At 38.8% G+C, this 18,828-nt stretch overlaps 2 protein-coding genes across 5 annotated transcripts; both read left to right on the forward strand.

Moving 5' to 3' along the window:
- Positions 1 to 677: 677 nt before the first annotated feature.
- On the forward strand, positions 678 to 8,436 carry LOC128228618 (U6 snRNA-associated Sm-like protein LSm3). Its single transcript, XM_052940028.1, has 4 exons — positions 678 to 706; positions 6,249 to 6,359; positions 7,841 to 7,936; positions 8,263 to 8,436. Exons 1-4 carry the CDS (start codon positions 686 to 688, stop codon positions 8,344 to 8,346), a joined length of 312 nt encoding a protein of 103 aa, XP_052795988.1. The 5' UTR covers positions 678 to 685; the 3' UTR covers positions 8,347 to 8,436.
- Positions 8,437 to 14,662: 6,226 nt separating this feature from the next.
- LOC128228614 (alpha-mannosidase 2-like) lies at positions 14,663 to 18,795 on the forward strand. Of its 4 annotated transcripts, none has more exons than XM_052940021.1 (2): positions 14,663 to 14,753; positions 15,462 to 18,795. In XM_052940021.1, exon 2 carries the CDS (start codon positions 15,495 to 15,497, stop codon positions 18,651 to 18,653), a length of 3,159 nt encoding a protein of 1,052 aa, XP_052795981.1. In that variant the 5' UTR covers positions 14,663 to 14,753; positions 15,462 to 15,494; the 3' UTR covers positions 18,654 to 18,795. The 4 variants fall into 4 exon arrangements, with proteins under 4 accessions (XP_052795981.1, XP_052795983.1, XP_052795984.1 ...); XM_052940023.1 differs by having other exon boundaries at positions 14,747 to 14,777; XM_052940024.1 differs by lacking the exon at positions 14,663 to 14,753 and adding an exon at positions 14,794 to 14,852.
- The last annotated feature ends 33 nt before the right edge of the window (positions 18,796 to 18,828 follow it).

The following is an 18,828-nucleotide window of genomic DNA, read 5'->3' on the forward strand; positions in this document are numbered from 1 at the left end:
TGGAATTTGTAATAATTACATCTAAAAGGGATGGAGTACCATTTTTCATAAAACAAGTAGGTTTTTAACCAAATTTGTTAAGTCAAACATTTCCATAAGATTTATAAGTGGGATTTCTTTGTTTTCATTCAAAAGATCAAAGTTCAAATCACCTGTTAACATATAATTGTCATATAAAGATATACACTTGTCCAGGGATATTGAAATACTTTGTATAAAATCATCTTCATGCATATTTGGTGGCCTATAAACACATAAAACAAGCCATTTAGAACTATTCAATGTTATCTCATAAGAAATGTTTTCTAAATTGTTAGATTCAAGATCTTTTCTGCGTCTGGCTGGGATGTCACTACGTACGTAGGCAACTAATCCACAACCATAAGCATTTCGATCTCTTCTTTCAAGTCTGTAGCCCTCTGCTTGGAAAAGGTTATCTCTAAAGGTACAATCAAGTTTAGTTTCTGATATAAAAAAGAGGTCCCGGCTGTTGTGGTCCAGTCATATAGCAAATTTTGGGTTTTTTACTTATAGTGACCGTTAACTCGAACCAACAACAATTCTATTCCCAGCCGTTACTGAGGTCCCGGCTGTTATCACGATTCCGGAACGATAATAATAAATCCCGGCCTTTCTGATAATCGGTACCGGGTCCCGGCATATATGTGTATATAACTTCCCCAAAATGGCTGACGAACCTGAACCGGTATTTGGTTTTTAATTTTGGAACTTTTATATTTGAACATTATATGTGATAACAGCGTTATTCTTTATACGAAAATTGTATTACACTATATATAACTTAAGTCATAATTATACTCACATTAGGACGAATAAGTTTTGCTTATTACTTTTGCAATATATTTTCGCGATGATAATTACTAAATTAGAAATTAAAATATTTAGGGTATTGATGCATATTTTGAATACCTTTAAAACGACGTTTCTCATGTATATGAATGCCATTATATACTTAAATTGTGAAGGGGCTGCATGATATATTACAAATCTGAAACCTGCATAGAATTCTGTATTTCTCATTTTTTAATTTAATAGTTCCATATCTCATAAAGATGTCTTTTTATGTCTTTTTTGTTTGATTTTATATTTTCAATTAAATTGATCTTATTGTTTGATTATATCTCCCACCCCTCCAAAAAAATAAATAAGAATAAATCCCTAAGGAGCAGATCGAAATTGCCAGTGCTCCAGCAGTTGTGGGTTTGAGTCAAGTCAAGTCAAGTCAAGTCAATATTTATTTATTGTCGGGTACTCATCAACAGTTTAACATAAGCTATGAATAGCTTTTGACCGACATAATAAAAAAGCATAATTTATGTAACTAATATATCACACACATCAGTGCATGCAAATAATAATATTCAGTACAGCATGTACACTTGAAACAAATAAATAATTCTTATAATAAAATCACAAAAACATATTTGGCAGTTGATAGACATTAGGCTGTATATAAAATGTAGGTAAATTAGCATCATTCAAAGCATAAGTTAATCGAAAATACTAATCACAAGGTAATACGACAATGCATTTAGCATGGGAAATAAAACAAAAGAAGTCACAATTAATTAACATTATTTAAATCAAAGATACATTGAAAGAGACCAGCTGCCTAGGCAGTCTAAGCTCGCTAGGTCCCATCCAACATTTCTTTGATTAAGACATTTTACAGCATGATATATGACAGCATTCTTATATGCAAAATGAGCATTTGCAGTTATCTCCGCTCCATGCCCGGACTAAACTCTTGAAATGATTAAAATTAGTTTCTTCCCTGAAATGTTGCGGAAGGGAGTTCCAGAGTTTAGGGGCACCGGAGCTGAAAGAATTGCACCCATATGTTGTAGTTCTTACAGTTGGGATATCAGCCATCATCTTATATCTAAAGTTAAAGGAATGTTCTTTTATAACTACTAAGTCATGTAGATACATTGGACCCTGCTTGTGGATAATTTTATGGGTTTCTATACAGTGTTCTGCCAAGGATGCGCCCTTGCGCCATTGGCGCAGAAAAAATCGTGATGGCGCAACGAAATACCTGTAGACGGGCCGATTGGCGCACCCGTTTTTCGAAAAGCCGTTTTTACTTAATCGAATTTTTAAGAGCCGTTTAGACTTAATCAATTTCTTTTTCTGATGAAACATTAAATATGAAATTTCAAAATAACAGTAAACCCCAACTGCCAATGTATTCATTCGATAACAACGATTTTCATTGGTCCGTTTACGTGTAACTATCCAACCGCGAGGGGTAGTATATTTTTTTTTACCAAATTCAATGTCATCATCATGGCTGAGAAAAAGAAAACAACTCAAATTGGAGGGGGGAGATATAAACAAATTCAATTTCAATGAGGCCCTGGTGCATTAAAGGAATGCAAAACAGAGGAAAATGTTCCTGGGTGGAATTCCGCGTATCTAATGGCCCCAAGGACCCCCCCCCCCCAAAAAAAAAAAAGAAAAAAAAAAGAAGAAATAAATAAAAAAACAAGATTTTTTAATTTTTTTAGTTGATTTAAAAGATACTAGTGTGCTTTTGGGCCATTTTTTCTTCTACGGCAGTGTGATTTTGACCCCAAAAGTTCCCCAATGACCGAAATGGTTTCAGCCCTCCAGCTGCCAGGTCAATCACATCCCTGATAAAGCATAACAACACATTGACACATGAAACTGTTTATTAACATATATCATTGTGTCTCATTTGTGCCAAGTTTAAAGTTTTTCTAAATGTTGAATGGATCTGTCCAATACTTGAGAATACTGATGTCATGTGGATGTTACACCATGTATATAATGGGTAAATAAAACACTCATTTAAAAGTTTTCATTTTTCCCCTGGAAAAGGTCATGGCCCTTCACTTTTGTAAATGGCCCCTAATTTTCATGACTGCTGGGCCATTCGGCCCCATCTTTTTCAATCCTTGGCAGAACACTGTCTATAGCAATGGACCTTAACCTTCTAAGCTTAAGAGTTGGCAACATTGATTTAGATAAAAGTTTTGGGTAATCAGATGTGTAATCATTGTATATAAATCTGAGGGCTCGTTCTTGTACTTTTTCAAGCTTCTTAGTATGCACCTCGCCACAAAAATGCCAAGTAATTGGACAGAAATTGAAACTTGATAGGATAAATGAGTAATATATGTTTAACTTTCCTAGTTTACAAAGGTTATGACCTATTCGCTTTAAAACATTAAGCTGTCTTGAGGCTTTCTTGCAAATGCTTGAAATATGGACATCAAATTTAAGTTTGAAGTCTATTGTGACACCCAAGAGTTTGACACTGTCTTCACATTTTATAGTTGTCTCATTCAAGTTAAAGGTTATATTTTGGTCCTTAGTTTTTTGTCCTATTGCAATGGCTTGAAATTTTTCGGGGTTGGCTTTCATATGATTATCTGAGAACCATTGTATTAATATATTACTATCAGACTCCACAAAGTTTTGACAACGTTGTCTATGTTTTTGTCGCTATATGATAGAGTATTATCATCAGCATAATTATACAGATTGCTTCTATGTATAAAGTTGAAAATATCGTTGATAAATATATTAAAAAGGACAGGACCTAAAATAGATCCTTGCGGTACTCCTTTAAAGATATGTTTCAGTGGGCTTATTTCTGTACCAAGTTTCACACATTGTTTGCGATTGCTTAAGTAATCAGAAATGAGTTCTAGTGCACTATCAGTGACACCATAAATACCAAGTTTCATCAGTAATAAGTTATGAGGCAGACAATCGAAAGCCTTAGAAAGGTCCATCAGAATCGCTGCCACATACTTGTTATCATCAAGAGCCTTCTTCCAGTCTTCAGTAATTTTTAGGAGGGCACTCTGACAGCCATATCCCGGTCTAAAGGCAGAAAGTGAACTATTAAAATGTAGGTCAAAGAACTCCGTTAGCTGAGTGTTTATGGCTCTTTCAAATATTTTTGACATTATCGGGAGTATACTCACTGGCCTGTAATTGCCTTTGTCTAATGTGCTGTTCTTTTTGTGGATAGGAGTCACCTGGGCCAATTTTAGAGTCTTTGGGAAGACTGAAGACGAAAAGCTCATGTTAACCATATCTGTAATTGGTTGAGTAATTGTATCTCTGGAGTATTTAAGTAGTTTGACAGGAATGCCATCATGGCCGGTTGCCTTTTTGGCAGATAGTTTGTCTATTTGTTTTGAGCCCCACGCCTTGCTCATTTTTCTATTAAGGATTACTTAACTGTTGTCAGACTTAAACAACAGGAGTGCCTAGATTACCAAAAAGATACTTACTGTTTTAATTCATTGGGTACAGTGCCTTGTTTAAAATAATAGATGTGTTACACAGGATTCTTCCAATCCCTAACGTCTAAATGGGTTTGTGCAAAAATCGGGGGTGTTTTGAAAAATATTGAAATTGTATTAAGCTTAGTTATTTATGGTTTTAAGGTTTATATACATATTTAACCATATAAGTGAGAAGTTATTTTGCACAAAAGAAGCATTTAATGCATTAAAACACGTTATTTAGCTTTCCAATAAAAGGAAAGTTGACTGACACAGACAACAATTATGCCAAGCGGAACAACTTGACCCAATCGTAATAACTCTGCCACCTTCGACAAGCTTCGAGATAGACCTCGTAAATACAAACGTAACAACTCCGCCATGGCCGATATGTTTCAATTGCTTTAAAATTGTGCCCTGAAGCCTTGCAGGTGCCCTTCATGTATATATATCGATATGTTTTGACAGCAAGAAATGAGAAAAAACACGTCAAACTCATAATTATTCATAGGATATGACATTTTTATGTATGGAACTGATATAAAATAACGAATTTGGTAATATTTCTTGTTTTAGTGATATTTTTTAGATGCTAAATGCTTTAACCTGGAATCTCAATCGGAATAACTACCCACTTTTGATACTAAACAATTTGTACGTGAAGGATTTGCCATATCAAAAATCGTACAAAAAATCCGTTAACGTACAATTATTTTGACTAGTACAGTGCCTTACTAGTGTTATGGCAGTGTTGGTTCTTGTAAAATAATCTTGGGAGGCTTGTGGCTCAAACCCACTTCCTGGGACTCCTGATTGCCTCTTTTTGGAAATTTTAACCAGTCATTTTTCAAGCAATTTAAGCTTTTCTATTTATCAAATTCATAAAGTCAAGTTTATATCATAGGCTTGTTGTCATCAGGGCAGCATTGTGCAAAACATTAACTAGTTGGCCATAACTGAAAAAACAAACATTCAAAATATTAAAATAAAACCCACAAGCCCCATAAAACCCACAAGCCCCATAAAACCCAAAAGCCCCATAACTCCGGCATTATTGTTGAATAATGTACCATTTTTCAATTGTAAAATATGGTACAAGGGTTCACCCTGCTGCACTCTTGACTTAAAAATTGTCTTTGTAATTTTCATAGGGAAGGTTCAAGATGCCACTAGTTTGAGCAAAACTAACTGCCTTTTTGGTCATGTTCTTCTTTCATTTAGGAGTGTAAAAAAATCAACCTTCTTTATTACATGTAGGTGAAAAATCCAGTAAACTGCAGTACTGGTAAGGGACTCCTTTTCACTCAGAAATGGAGGTTTTACTTGAAAATTTACAGGCAGAAAATTAGGCTTCTTAACTCAAAATCAGAAGAATAAAATGTATGATGTTTCCTTTTTTTAAGTATGAAATAATATGCCAGAAATACTAATTAAAATCACTGAAATACACATACAATACCAATAATTTGCCCGACCTAGGAAATAGTAATTATTTAGAAAATCTGAAAAAAGTACTCGACAACTAAATTATAATAGATCTTTCTACTTTGTAGGATAAACATGTTGCTGTGTTTGAAGGAGTATTTTTGGGTGAAATGTTTCCCTTTTTTGTTGAGTGGTAGAATTCAATAAACCACTGCTGCAAATTTTTATATGGTGTTACCTGGTGCTAATAAATTCGTCATTTTAGAGAATATTATTTTTCTATTCTAAAGCTTTATTTTAACACAAAATGTCTTTTGTATAAAAAACCCTCCTATCATAACAGAATTGTTCAACTATGATTTTTTAGGCTGGGCAAATAATTTGTATGGGTGAAAAAGTGGTCCTTAACCAGTACATTCTCCAAAAAGAATAAAGGAGGCTTGAGTAACGCAGAACTGAAACACTATGGAACTTCAATTTACTTGCAGTTTTTAGTTGATCCATACCATTAGTTATCTGTTTAATTTTGTGTTACAGCCAGTTGCTCAGCAGACAGTGGAGGAACCCCTGGATCTGATACGCCTCAGCCTGGATGAGAGGATTTATGTGAAGATGCGCAGCGACAGAGAGCTCAGGGGCAGACTACATGTATGCTTATATCTGCTTATACTTTTTGTCGCCTGAAAAGGCAACATATGGGTGTTACTTTGGCGTTGGTTGCCGTGGCGTGATCAACATTTTATGTAGAAAATAACGAAGATTTTATTGCCCACTCATAATGAAACTTGTTGACAGTGTTAAGTCTGTGGGCAGAATGTGTCATTCAATATCAGTTGTGGGGTTAATTGCCTCAGTAACTCCATAGTTATTAACCTTCTACATTTATAATATGGCAATGGCTTACTTATGTTGTTGTTAAATAGTACGACAATCAGACAAAGATTTCATTATACTAGGTACTACCAAGTTGTTCATCAGAATTGGTATAATAATTGGTTTGACTGCAATTGGTGCTCCAAACAGGTCATACATCCAATTGCATGGAATTCTAGTTAAAACAAAATCATTTTTCAAATTTTCTACAATTCACAAATCATTTTTATTATGCCCCTAAAGGGATGCATATTGTTATCGGACCTTCTGTCATTCCCCAAGATTTTGGCATAATATCTGAAGAAAGCTTTAGGCCCCTGGACCTCAAATTTAGTATGCAGGTTGGTCATGACCAGCAGATAAACCTTATTGATTTTGAGGTCAGTGGGTCAAAGGTCAAGGTGATAGTGACCATTAGCTGAAGTTCTTGTACTTGTACTGAGTAATGTACAATAGTTTCAACCAAATATCAACACTATTATGCTATAGTACATTCATCTTTCAACTCTGAATGCTGGTGTGTTGGCTTTCGAACCCTGGAATGTTCAACAGTTTTTAGCATGGCGTTCGCTGTTGTTCAGGAGTTTACAGCATGATATTGTTCCCAAGATTAAGATATTTGTTATGATTATTGTGTATTAAAATGTATGTTTGATACAATATTACAAACTTCATACTTATTTGATATATATTTATCATTTTATATCAGATTTAAAATTTTGCATTATATTAACAGCATTAAACCATAATTTCGTGACTTTCAAATATTGACTATTGTTTAATCCATGATTATTTAATATTATTCGATTGATAAGACTGACTTAGACTATTTTTATTTCAATCAAGGTCCCAGTTTGGGAAGGTTTTTATATGATACAAAAAACTACACACCCATGATGGCTTTTGGTTAAAGTTTTAGTTTAAGTTGAGATTTTCATTATACATTGTATATGATAATGTATGATGATTTTTAATTGATCTTAGGTACAAATTATGACCCTTTATTGACTTATAAATATTTACAAACTTGATAGGAAGGTAGTATAGGTCACCATGGAAATATGATGGATACTGAAGGCTATCTGTCACATTTCTTTTAATAATTATCATCACAAGAGCTCTACTTATAACTTTTGGAGATTTGGTTTTATTGTAACAAGCATTTTGTTCATATTTCAAATGATTCTTTTTCAATTCCGGACCCCTTAAGACATGACAGAGGCCCTTTGAAATACATGAGAATTGTTGTGTTTCAGGCTTATGACCAGCATCTGAACATGATCATGGGAGATGTGGAGGAAACTGTCACCACTGTGGAGATTGATGAGGAAACATATGAAGAAATATACAAGGTAATGATGAGGACTGTTGCCTGATATTGAACTCTTTATTTGGATAAGATGGCCGATATATATGCAGTCAGTATACCGGTAGTAGCAATGAGCAAATTATCTTTGTATAACTATTTAACAGAGGTTAAACAGTATCCATGTTGCTGAACATGTTTTTGAATTGTCACATTCACTTTCTTAAAAATGGTATAAATCCACATTGTCATAGATAATGCCATCTTCAGGGTTGAAATGCTCGAAATTAGCAACAAAAATAGTTGAAATCATATTTTTATGGTTTTCATAAAATTATGAGAGTTCACCAGTATGCTTTTATAATGTTTCAGTCGACCAAAAGGAACATCCCGATGCTGTTTGTGCGTGGCGACGGCGTCATACTTGTCTCTCCGCCCATGAGGACAGGGACATAACTCCAGCTGAAGGTTTCATCTCATCATAGATTAACTCCCTTGATCCACATTTCATGTCATAGTTTTGTATAATTAAAATGTTTAACTGATGATAGTTGTATTTAATTAATTACCAGCTTGTTTACCTCAAAGGCTTGTCTTCAAAGATGACATCCCAAAATGTGCATGTAGTTGTTCGCCATGTCCTTAAGCCTTGAAGGTTGATAAATCATAAGTTTGTGTTAAAGCTTAAAGCTGGGAGTAGTATTAATGGTCCTAGGTTAAAGGCAGGAAAGTTCATTTTAATAAAAAAAATCTGGAAAAGATGCCTATGCAAAGGAAGTTTCACAAAAAATCAAATTCGAAATCGGCAAAATTTTTAACACATAAAACAAGTTAAATAAATTGGGTTTTTCATTTTTTGCTTAAGATCCGAGCGATCTATTTTTAGATGAAATACTGTCTTAGTAGTATTTTCGCTCTTACATTAAAACTGGGCAAACCGCTTGGAGCACTGATGATGTTATAAACTGCACAGTTAAAAAGTGTTTCACTAATTTGTAACTTTTTAAAATTAATATTAAATAAGCAATTGAGCTTGAGTGCCTTTAATTTATCATTGTGTCACACTGACAAATTATTTAACAATGCCGTTTGGTCACAAAAGAGCGTTTACGTGCTTTTCAACTGAAGAAAAGGATGAGCGTTGCCGCGCTGTTCAACAAATACAATTGGTCTGATGATGGCTTTATTTAATTGAAAACACCAATGAGCGTTGGCAAGAAGTTGGGCATTGTTCAACTGAAAAAAAAGAATGAGCGTTGTTCAACTGGAAAAAACGGATGAGCTTTGGTGCGATATTCAACCAAGAAAACGGGTAAGCGTTGGGCATTGTTCAACTGGGAAAACGGCTGGGCGTGAGGGGCAGTTAAATGTAGAAAACGGGTGAGCTTTGGCCTTGTTCAACTGAAAAAATGGGTGAGCGTTGGGCGTTTTTTTTTAACTAAGAAACCGGATGAGCATTGGGCGCAGTTCAAACGCAAAAGCGGATGAGCGTTTGCCGTTGTTTAACTTGGTAAACTGGTGAGCGTTGGGCATTACTCATCTGAGAACACGGGTGAACGTTTGGCGTTGTTCAACTGGGAAAACGGGTGAACGTTTGGCGTTGTTCAACTGGGAAAACGGGTGAAGTTTGGCGTTGTTCAACTGGGAAAACGGGTGAACGTTTGGCGTTGTTTAACTGGGAAAACGGGTGAACGTTTGGCGTTGTTCAACTGGGAAAACGGGTGAACGTTTGGCGTTGTTCAACTGAGAAAACGGGTGAACGTTTGGCGTTGTTCAACTGAGAAAACGGGTGAACGTTGGCGTTGTTCAACTGAGAAAACTGGTGAACGTTTGGCGTTGTTCAACTGAGAAAACGGGTGAACGTTTGGCGTTGTTCAACTGGGAAAACGGGTGAACGTTTGGCATTGTTCAATTGAGAACACGAGGGAGTGTTTGGCGTTGTTCAACTGAGAAAACGGGTGAACGTTTGGCGTTGTTCAACTGAGAAAACGGGTGAACGTTTGGCGTTGTTCAACTGAGAAAACGGGTGAACGTTTGGCGTTGTTCAAGTGAGAAAACTGGTGAACGTTTGGCGTTGTTCAACTGGGAAAACGGGTGAACGTTTGGCGTTGTTCAACTGGGAAAACGGGAGAACGTTTGGCGTTGTTCAACTGGGAAAACAGGTGAACGTTTGGCGTTGTTCAACTGAGAAAACGGGTGAACGTTTGGCGTTGTTCAACTGAGAAAACTGGTGAACGTTTGGCGTTGTTCAACTGGGAAAACGGGTGAACGTTTGGCGTTGTTCAACTGGGAAAACGGATGTACGTTGGACATTGTTCAACTGAGAAAACGGATGAACGCTGGGCATTGTTCAACTAAGAAAACTGAGCGCTGGGCGTTGTTCAACTAAGAAAACTGATGGGCGTTGGACATTGTTCAACTAAGAAAACTGGGCATTGGGCGTTGTTCAACTAAGAAAACTGATGAGCGTTGGACATTGTTCAACTGAGAAAACTGGGCGCTGGGCGTTGTTCAACTAAGAAAACTGATGAGCGTTGGACATTGTTCAACTGAGAAAACTGGGCGTTGGACGTTGTTCAGCTAAGAAAACTGATGAGCGTTGGACATTGTTCAACTAAGAAAACTGGGCGTTGGGCGTTGTTCAACTAAGAAAACTGATGAGCGTTGGACATTGTTCAACTGAGAAAACGGATGAGCGCTGGGCATTGTTCAACTGAGAAAACTGGGCGTTGGGCGTTGTTCAACTAAGAAAACTGATGAGCGTTGGACATTGTTCAACTGAGAAAACAAGTGGGCGTTGGGCGTTGTTCAACTAAGAAAACTGATGAGCGTTGGACATTGTTCAACTGAGAAAACAAGTGGGCGTTTGGCGTTGTTCAGCTGGGAAAGCGGATGAGCGTTAGACATTGTTCTACTGAGAAAATGAGTGGGCGTATGGCGTTGTTAAACTGGGAAAACGGATGTTCAACTGAGAAAATGAGTGAGTGTTGGGCGTTGTACAACTGAAAAAGCGGATGAGCGTTGGGCGTTGTACAACTGGAAAAGCGGATGAGCGTTGGGCATTGTTCAACTGGGAAAACGGGTGAGTGTTGGGCGTTGTTCAACTGGAAAAGCGGGTGAGTGTTGGGCGTTGTTCAACTGGGAAAACGGATGAGTGTTGGGCGTTGTTCAACTGGAAAAACGGGTGGGCGTTCTGTGTTGTTCAACTGGGAAAACGGAAGAGCATTTGGCGTTGTTCAACTGAGAAAACGGAAGAGCATTGGGCATTGTTCAACTGGGAAAACAGATGAGCGTTGGGCATTTTTCAATAAATGGACAAACAGTTAATATGTGCATGTCGTAAATGTAACATGAACAAATCGTGTGGTTAACAATTAACTGTTACTTGTTCGTAAATTACATCAGTGTTGCAATATCATCGTCCGGAACATTTTAGCATGTGTCGGCAGATTGATGAGAATAAATGCATAGATAAAAGTAAAGCTAATCAGCAGCGGTTCTTTTGTGTGTGTGTGTGTGGGGGGGGGGGGGGGGGGGGGGTATTGCAAAACAATTTTTACATGCCTTCAATGTAAGTATTTAAACCTGTACATATAAAGAGGTTGTCGTCGACTGTGACGGGCGGTCACCAGTTTACTGATGTTCCAGTAATTATATTCATCTTTTCATCCCACGTTATCCCGGCAATAAACAAGAGTGGTGTTTTCTCCTCCCTGGGGCCTGGTAATGGAGATGAAATAACGAGTGGGACAATTGTATACATCACCAACACACTCCATTACATAGTTCATCTACTGGGGCGCTAAAAATAATCAGCTGCATATTGCAATGATATTAATTTCAATTAAATACAATAACTATCATTTTTATGTGATGGAGCCAGTAGGCCTCATTATTAAAACACTTCAGAAAACACTTCAACCCCACTCTAGAATACGGAATCTTGATCAATTCTCTAACAGATGTTTCCTTATTTTGATGTTCATTTGATACACTGCGAACTTTGCTATGAAATAAATCAACACATCCAGCAGATGTGTATCAGAACGTTCAGGCTATGCTTGCAAAAGTAGACTTCCGCTGTGTTAAAGATGAGTACCATTTCCTTTCATTCATAGGATTTAAGGAAATGGAACGCTTCCAAACATATGTATGTGTCACATACAGCGCCCCATATAGGATAGAACGTACCAGAAATATTCACCACATATAGGAGATGTGTCGGGTACCACGCCCCATATAAGATAGAACGTGTCAGAAATATACGCCACATATAGGTGATGTGTCACGTACAACGCCCCATATAAGATAGAACGTGTCAGAAATATACGCCACATATAGGTGATGTGTCACGTACCACGCCCCATATCGGATAGAACGTGTCATAAATATACGCCACATATAGGTGATGTGTCACGTACCCCGCCCCATATCGGATAGAACGTGTCAGAAATATACGCCACATGTTGGTGATGTGTCACGTACCACGCCCCATATAGGATAGAATGTGTCAGAAATATACGCCACATGTAGGAGATGTGTCACGTACCACGCCCCATATAGGATAGAACGTGTCAGAAATATACGTCACCTGTAGGTGATGTGTCACGTACCACGCCCCATATAGGATAGAACGTGTCAGAAATATACGCCACATGTAGGTGATGTGTCACGTACTACGCCCCATATAGGATAGAACGTGTCAGAAATATACGCCACATGTAGGAGATGTGTCAGGTACAAGGCCCCATATCGGATAGAACGTGTCAGAAATATACGCCACATGTAGGCACGTTATTTAAATCCGTCAGTATTGAATCAAATTTGATTGGCAAAAACTATATTCTTATATAACGGGAAAGTTACATATCTCAGGTCCGAAGGTCAAGGTTACGATATTTGCTTTGATTGAAATAAAGCTAAGGCAATCCTATCAACAATCACTCAGGTAAACAATCACTCAGGTTAACGTTCACTCCAGTTAACAATCACTTCTGTTAACCTTCATTCAGGTTAACAATCACTCCTGTTAACCTTCATTCAGGTTAACAATCACTTATGTAAACAATCACTCCTGTTAACCTTCATTCAGGTTAACAATCACTCATGTAAACAATCACTCCTGTTAACCTTCATTCAGGTTAACAATCACTCATGTAAACAATCACTCCTGTTAACCTTCATTCAGATTAACAATCACTTATGTAAACAATCACTCCTGTTAACCTTCATTCAGGTTAACAATCACTCATGTAAACAATCACTCCTGTTAACCTTCATTCAGGTTAACAATCACTCATGTAAACAATCACTCATGTTTACCTTCACTCCAGTTAACAATCACTCATGTAAACACTCACTCATGTTTACAATCATTTATTTAAACAATCACTCATTTAAACAACCAATCCTGTTAACAACCAATCCTGTTAACCATCGGTCCTGTTGACAACCAATCCACAAGTTGAACGCAGGTGAACAGCACTCAGTTTTCTGTGGTTTAAAATCGAAGACAGAACTGTAAGAAAATTTAAAGAAATTAATTGTAATATTATGTAAATCAATTATCATTAAGGCTACATGGACGAAGTACATCCCAAGTCGTTCAAACCGTTTTTTCGGACAGTGTGTCCATATTAATCGAGTTTTGGTAATAAAATACAAAAACTCGTTGGGTGTTTGTGCTTTGGGCAAAATTTGGTAGCATCGCTTCCAAATTACGGCGTTACAGTTATGCATGTATTTATTTATTATATAGGCATGTACACTTTGTTCTACGTGTCGTGTACTATGTATTTTTCCATAGAACATGATATGTCATTTATCAGTACAAATTTACCGTTAGCCATATGTGGATAAAGCAGGATAAAGCAATTAAGATACCATCAATTTCATTAATATCGACCTTTACCAGATGGCAGGGCAGGGGCGGTTCCAGTGTTCGGTGTGAACTGCCGTGAAGTGTCTCTGGGAGGGGAGAGGAGGAGGGCGCGACTTTGTATGGTGATACCTGCTGGGAAATTTCCCGGGGGGAGGGCGTAATTGTGTACTGTGTAACCGGCGAGGAAATGTCCCGTGGGGGGGTGTACTTGGGTTCGGTGTTAACTGCGGGAAAGTGTCCCGAGAGGGAAGGCGTTACTCTGTACGATGTTACCTGCTGGGAAGTTTCCTGGAGGGGGTGAGGCGTTACTGTGTACGGTGTTACCTGCTGGGAAGTTTCCCGGAGGGGGGGGGGCGTAATAGGGTACTGTGACCACCGCGGTGAAGAACCCCAGAGAGGCGGAGTGGGGTTGGGCGTAACTCGGGACACGCTGCTCCTTTTATTCGAAACAAGACTGGGTCTTAACATGATACGTGCTTTGGTCGCCTCTAAACAGTCTGCAATTATTGGCTGAAAAATCAAAAATGACCCACATGGACGTTACAATTGACATAGAACGTGTAAATGAAAAATTGCGGAGACGAATTTGGGATGGGTGCCTCCGACTACATCCGTCAAACGAGTATACATACAAATATGCAGGGAAAATGTATAAAACCGCTCATTTTTTTCTGCAAAAGCAGCGATACGGATTATGAATCGGGCTGAGTTTCCCCGAATTTCCCGATATTCCACGTTGCTATGAATATTATCGAATATAAAGTTATCAATTCAATCACTCATACAATGTATTTATGTTCTTACAAAACAAGGATACGGAAATGACTTCATGAACTGATCCTTTTAAGTGTTGAAACAGATACTGCAGAGAGTTTATCGAATAGTGGATACTGGTAATATAAGTTTAAGGTCTGTTGCCAGTCTAAACGATTCAACAATACGAGAAAGAGCGACACTAACTCCTCGGATACAACCATTTCTGGTAAATGGAAAATAATACGTAACGGTAATATAGGCCGCAGCTTTAATGTTGTTTTTTTCTCGTTTTGGATAACACGGAAATTGAAACTTAATTAAACAAGTATTGATTATTATTGATGAATATCAATGTACTGTCAAAGCTACTTGCCTAAAGCATTTAACTAATAACTAATAATAAATAAATGACACAGAGCGTTGAACGTGTATTTCGGAAAGTTGTATTAATAATAATGTTAAAAATATATATCACCGAGAATATTTTTATTTTGTGTGATCACTATTCCATACTAGTGCGCTAATTTAAATAAACATCGATCTGGACTTTAAAAAGTGACAGGCGGTATAGTTATTTAACTTATTTTTTTATTTTTTTGTGATAAATACAGTACGATTTTTTTTCTGTTGTCTATAAGAAGACACTTTTGAAGAAAAAACGAGTTACTGTATCTGACTTATACGATGACAAGTGTATCACATATATTAGTGAGCAAATAAATGCATTAATAAATAAATAAATACAGATTTATAAATAGAAAAAAAATATTTTTCCGAAAGATAAACATTAGATTATTACCTGTACAATGTATCGGCTGGTGGGATTACTCGAAATTCTCGTGCACGGTCCGCTTACAAGCGTAAGAAGACACTCTTTCAAAAGCTCTGCTGAGGGTATAAACACCGTCTAGTACTCATTTCCATTTTGCTTCAGGCGACTCCCTTCAACCCCGTGTTACACTGAGCGATGCTACGCTTCCTCTTCCGACGGAGATTCTTCAAGCGTCTGGTGGCGTCCTTGGCGTTACTCTACATTACCGTCGTTTGCATGTCATCTCTGTTTGTATTCTCGCTCACGGAAAACCCCGACGGCTACCGGAACTCTATTCCGGATATACGTGGTCGCACCTCATTGCGCTCAGTTGACAAATGTGCCCATCCGAAACTTGGAACCGATAGGATTTACACATATGACCTACCAACCATTACAAACTATGGGTTGGTAAACAACAATGGCAATCCGCGTTTCAAGGAATACAAAATTCCAGTAATAGATATTTCAGAGGCATACAAATCTAATCTAGACGAACTGTCTGTTTATGTGATTCCATTTTCTCACGTGGATCCCGGCTACGGCATGACCATGGAGCAGTATTTTGCATCTAAATCGCGGCACACATTAGATAACATGGTACGTAAGCTAGAAGAGTATCCTGATCTCACGTTCCAGTGGGCAGAAACGGTGTTCCTCGAGCGATGGTGGCGGCAGGCCGACAACGGAACCCGCGCCAAGATGAAGCGGCTAGCGGAAGAAGGGCGGTTCGAGGTGGTACTTGGCGGCTGGGTTATGCCAGACGAGGCTGTCACGCACTTTGAGGCTGTGGTCGACCAGTTGATCGAGGGGCATACGTGGCTCAAAAAGCACCTGCACGTGTCGCCTCGGAACGCCTGGATTAATGACCCGTTCGGTTACTCGAGCACCATGCCGTATCTGTGGCGTCAGGCAGGCATGCGTAATATGGTCATACTGAGAATTCACCAAGCCATAAAGGCCACACTGATGCGGAAGCGCGCACTTGAGTTTAACTGGAAACCTATGTGGGAAATGGGTGGTGACACTAATGGTGACATGCTTTGCCATTTGATGTCCTACCGCGGGTACTGGATCGGAGACGTCTGTGGGCCTAACAACCAACATATATGTAGAGAGTATGCGTTCATGCACGAAAACCCGCGGGACAAGGTTGTCTTTTTGTCCAATGAAAACATTGCCGAAAGAGCCCGCATCTTGTACGAACAGTACAGAATTACGGCCGAACTTTACCGGAAACATACCTCAACGGAACATCCGCAAGGGGAACAGCTGTTTTTGCCTATGTTTCTCGGAGAAGACTTTTCGTATGTTACAGCGAAAGATTACGACTTAATATATAAGAATTATAAAATGTTATTTGACTATATGAATAAAAAAAGTGAATGGAAGATAAATATCAAGTTTGGCACCATCAATGATTATTTTACTGACATTAAGAAGTACCAAGCCAGTGTTGGCTACAGTTTTCCTAATTTGTCAGGTGATTTTTTTCCGTACTCGGACTATCAAAACGATTACTGGACTGGCTACTACTCCACACGACCATTTTTAAAGCAGCTATCCAGGGAATTACAGAGTACTCTTAAGTTAGCAGACATATTGCACACTTACGCCAAGGCAAGGGTTAAAACAAACGATGAATACACGAACCTGAAAGAAATTGACGAGCTTCTTCAGACTTCCCGCCGCCACCTTGGCGTGTTCCAGCACCACGACGGTATCACGGGAACATCTCTGCAGTTCGTCATGGACAACTTCCAGAAAGAGCTCAGCGAGGCGTTGCAGAAATGTAAAACGGCGATGAAAATGATTACCTCTCAGTTATTATCAAGAGGGAGTATGCCAGTTGCAAGTGTACGCGATGTGCTGGCCAGAGAAGGATCTAAAACCGCGACAACATACACTGTGATGACGGTGCCACCGGGTGGTGCGTTCCTCACCGTCGCCAACTCATTGCCTCGCATGCGGACGGAGGTGGTAACGTTCCACTGTAGCGAGGACAAAGTGAAGGTATCCGAAGGAGGACGGACCCTGCCGCTGCAGGTACGCGAGGTGGGCAGCTCCAGGTACGAGGTCTCTTTTGTGGCACAACTTCCACCGGCCAGCGTGCAATATTATAACGTGGCATTGATGACGGAGGTTGGGGCAAATGTTGCACAGAAATCCAGTCCAAGTGAACATGGTGGTGAAATTTTGATAGAAAACGACTTCTTGAAAGTGCAGTTTAACAATGAATCAGGATTTATAAGTCAAATTATTGGGAAACATTTAAATAATTTGAAGTTAAACATTCAAAGTGATGTATTAGCGTACACCGCTAAAAGAAGTGGCGCTTATATATTTGCTCCCGATGGCGAGGCCAAACAATTTCTTAGAGGTAAACCAAAAGTTACACTTACAACAGGGAACTTATATTCAGAAGTCGAAGTGGTTTACTCTTCGGTATTTATCATTACAACAAGACTGTATCATTTGCCAGGAAGCAAGGCGATGGGCGTGTTTATTGACACAAAATTAGATGTAAAAAGTAACACTCAGTCAATGAATCAAGAAGTAATTTTACGTCTGAAAACTGATATGAAAACCAATAACACGATGTTCACAGATCAGAACGGGTTTCAGCTGATGGGGCGGCGCACGTACACTGATCGTGCAACGGAGGAGAACTTCTACCCAATCACAACAATGGCTATTATTCAGGACAGCTCGAGTCGGCTCACGCTTAACACCGCCCAGCCGCACGGCGCCGCGAGTCTGAAAGACGGGTGGCTCGAAGTGATGCTGGACAGGTCCCTATCACGGGACGACGGGAAGGGGCTTGGGCAGGGGGTCAGTGATAACGTGGTCACCTCGGCACAATTTGTCCTTCACCTGGAAAGCATGACTGGCGAGGGCATTCCTGAGACCAAGTACACATATCCCTCCATGGATAGCTTGCTTATAAACGAACAGTTGAACGAACCAGTGTACAAGTTGTTTGTTCCTTCCGTTGGGGTGAAGTATATTGCAAACGTTCAGGGAATAGAGGACTCCTTGCCATGTGACACGTCCATAACGGTGATGCGACAGTCGAACGTTGGCACGAGCATGGTGCTCCACCGCTGGGCCACACATTGCCGCTTTCCGACTGTGTCCGAGTGTCGACGCTACCAAGGGGACGTTACTCTTCGCAATCTATTTAGGAGCGTTGCGAAGGTATCTGCCGTCGAGACGTCCTTGACACATTCGGAACACTTTGGACCAGTGTCCCGAACCGACATCCTGGCGCCCACACCAATGCAGCTTAGAACGTTCCTCATTCTTCTTTCATAACCTTAAATTATTTAATTTTTATACTGTGATATGAAGCAGTCCCAATGCTAAATATTTATTAGTTTTTGTATAATTCATGTTATATTGAATGTATTTATTCTGTTATCTACGATTTTAAGTTAAAACTTTTCACTGTAATGGAATAAAAAATGCTGTAATTATTTTTTCTTTACGT

This window comes from Mya arenaria, chromosome 3 (genome assembly GCF_026914265.1).
Source record: "Mya arenaria isolate MELC-2E11 chromosome 3, ASM2691426v1".
Classification (NCBI taxonomy): Eukaryota; Metazoa; Mollusca; class Bivalvia; order Myida; family Myidae; genus Mya; species Mya arenaria.

Bases quoted from the DNA above. Each gene is read 5' to 3' on its own strand.
- LOC128228618 (XM_052940028.1), top strand. From the start codon at position 686: ATGGCTGACGAACCTGAACCG. The intron at 707-6,248 runs GTATTTGGTTTT...TTTGTGTTACAG, and splicing joins TGGCTGACGAACCTGAACCG to CCAGTTGCTCAGCAGACAGT. The intron at 6,360-7,840 runs GTATGCTTATAT...GTTGTGTTTCAG, and splicing joins AGCTCAGGGGCAGACTACAT to GCTTATGACCAGCATCTGAA.
- LOC128228614 (XM_052940021.1), top strand. From the start codon at position 15,495: ATGCTACGCTTCCTCTTCCGACGGAGATTCTTCAAGCGTCTGGTGGCG.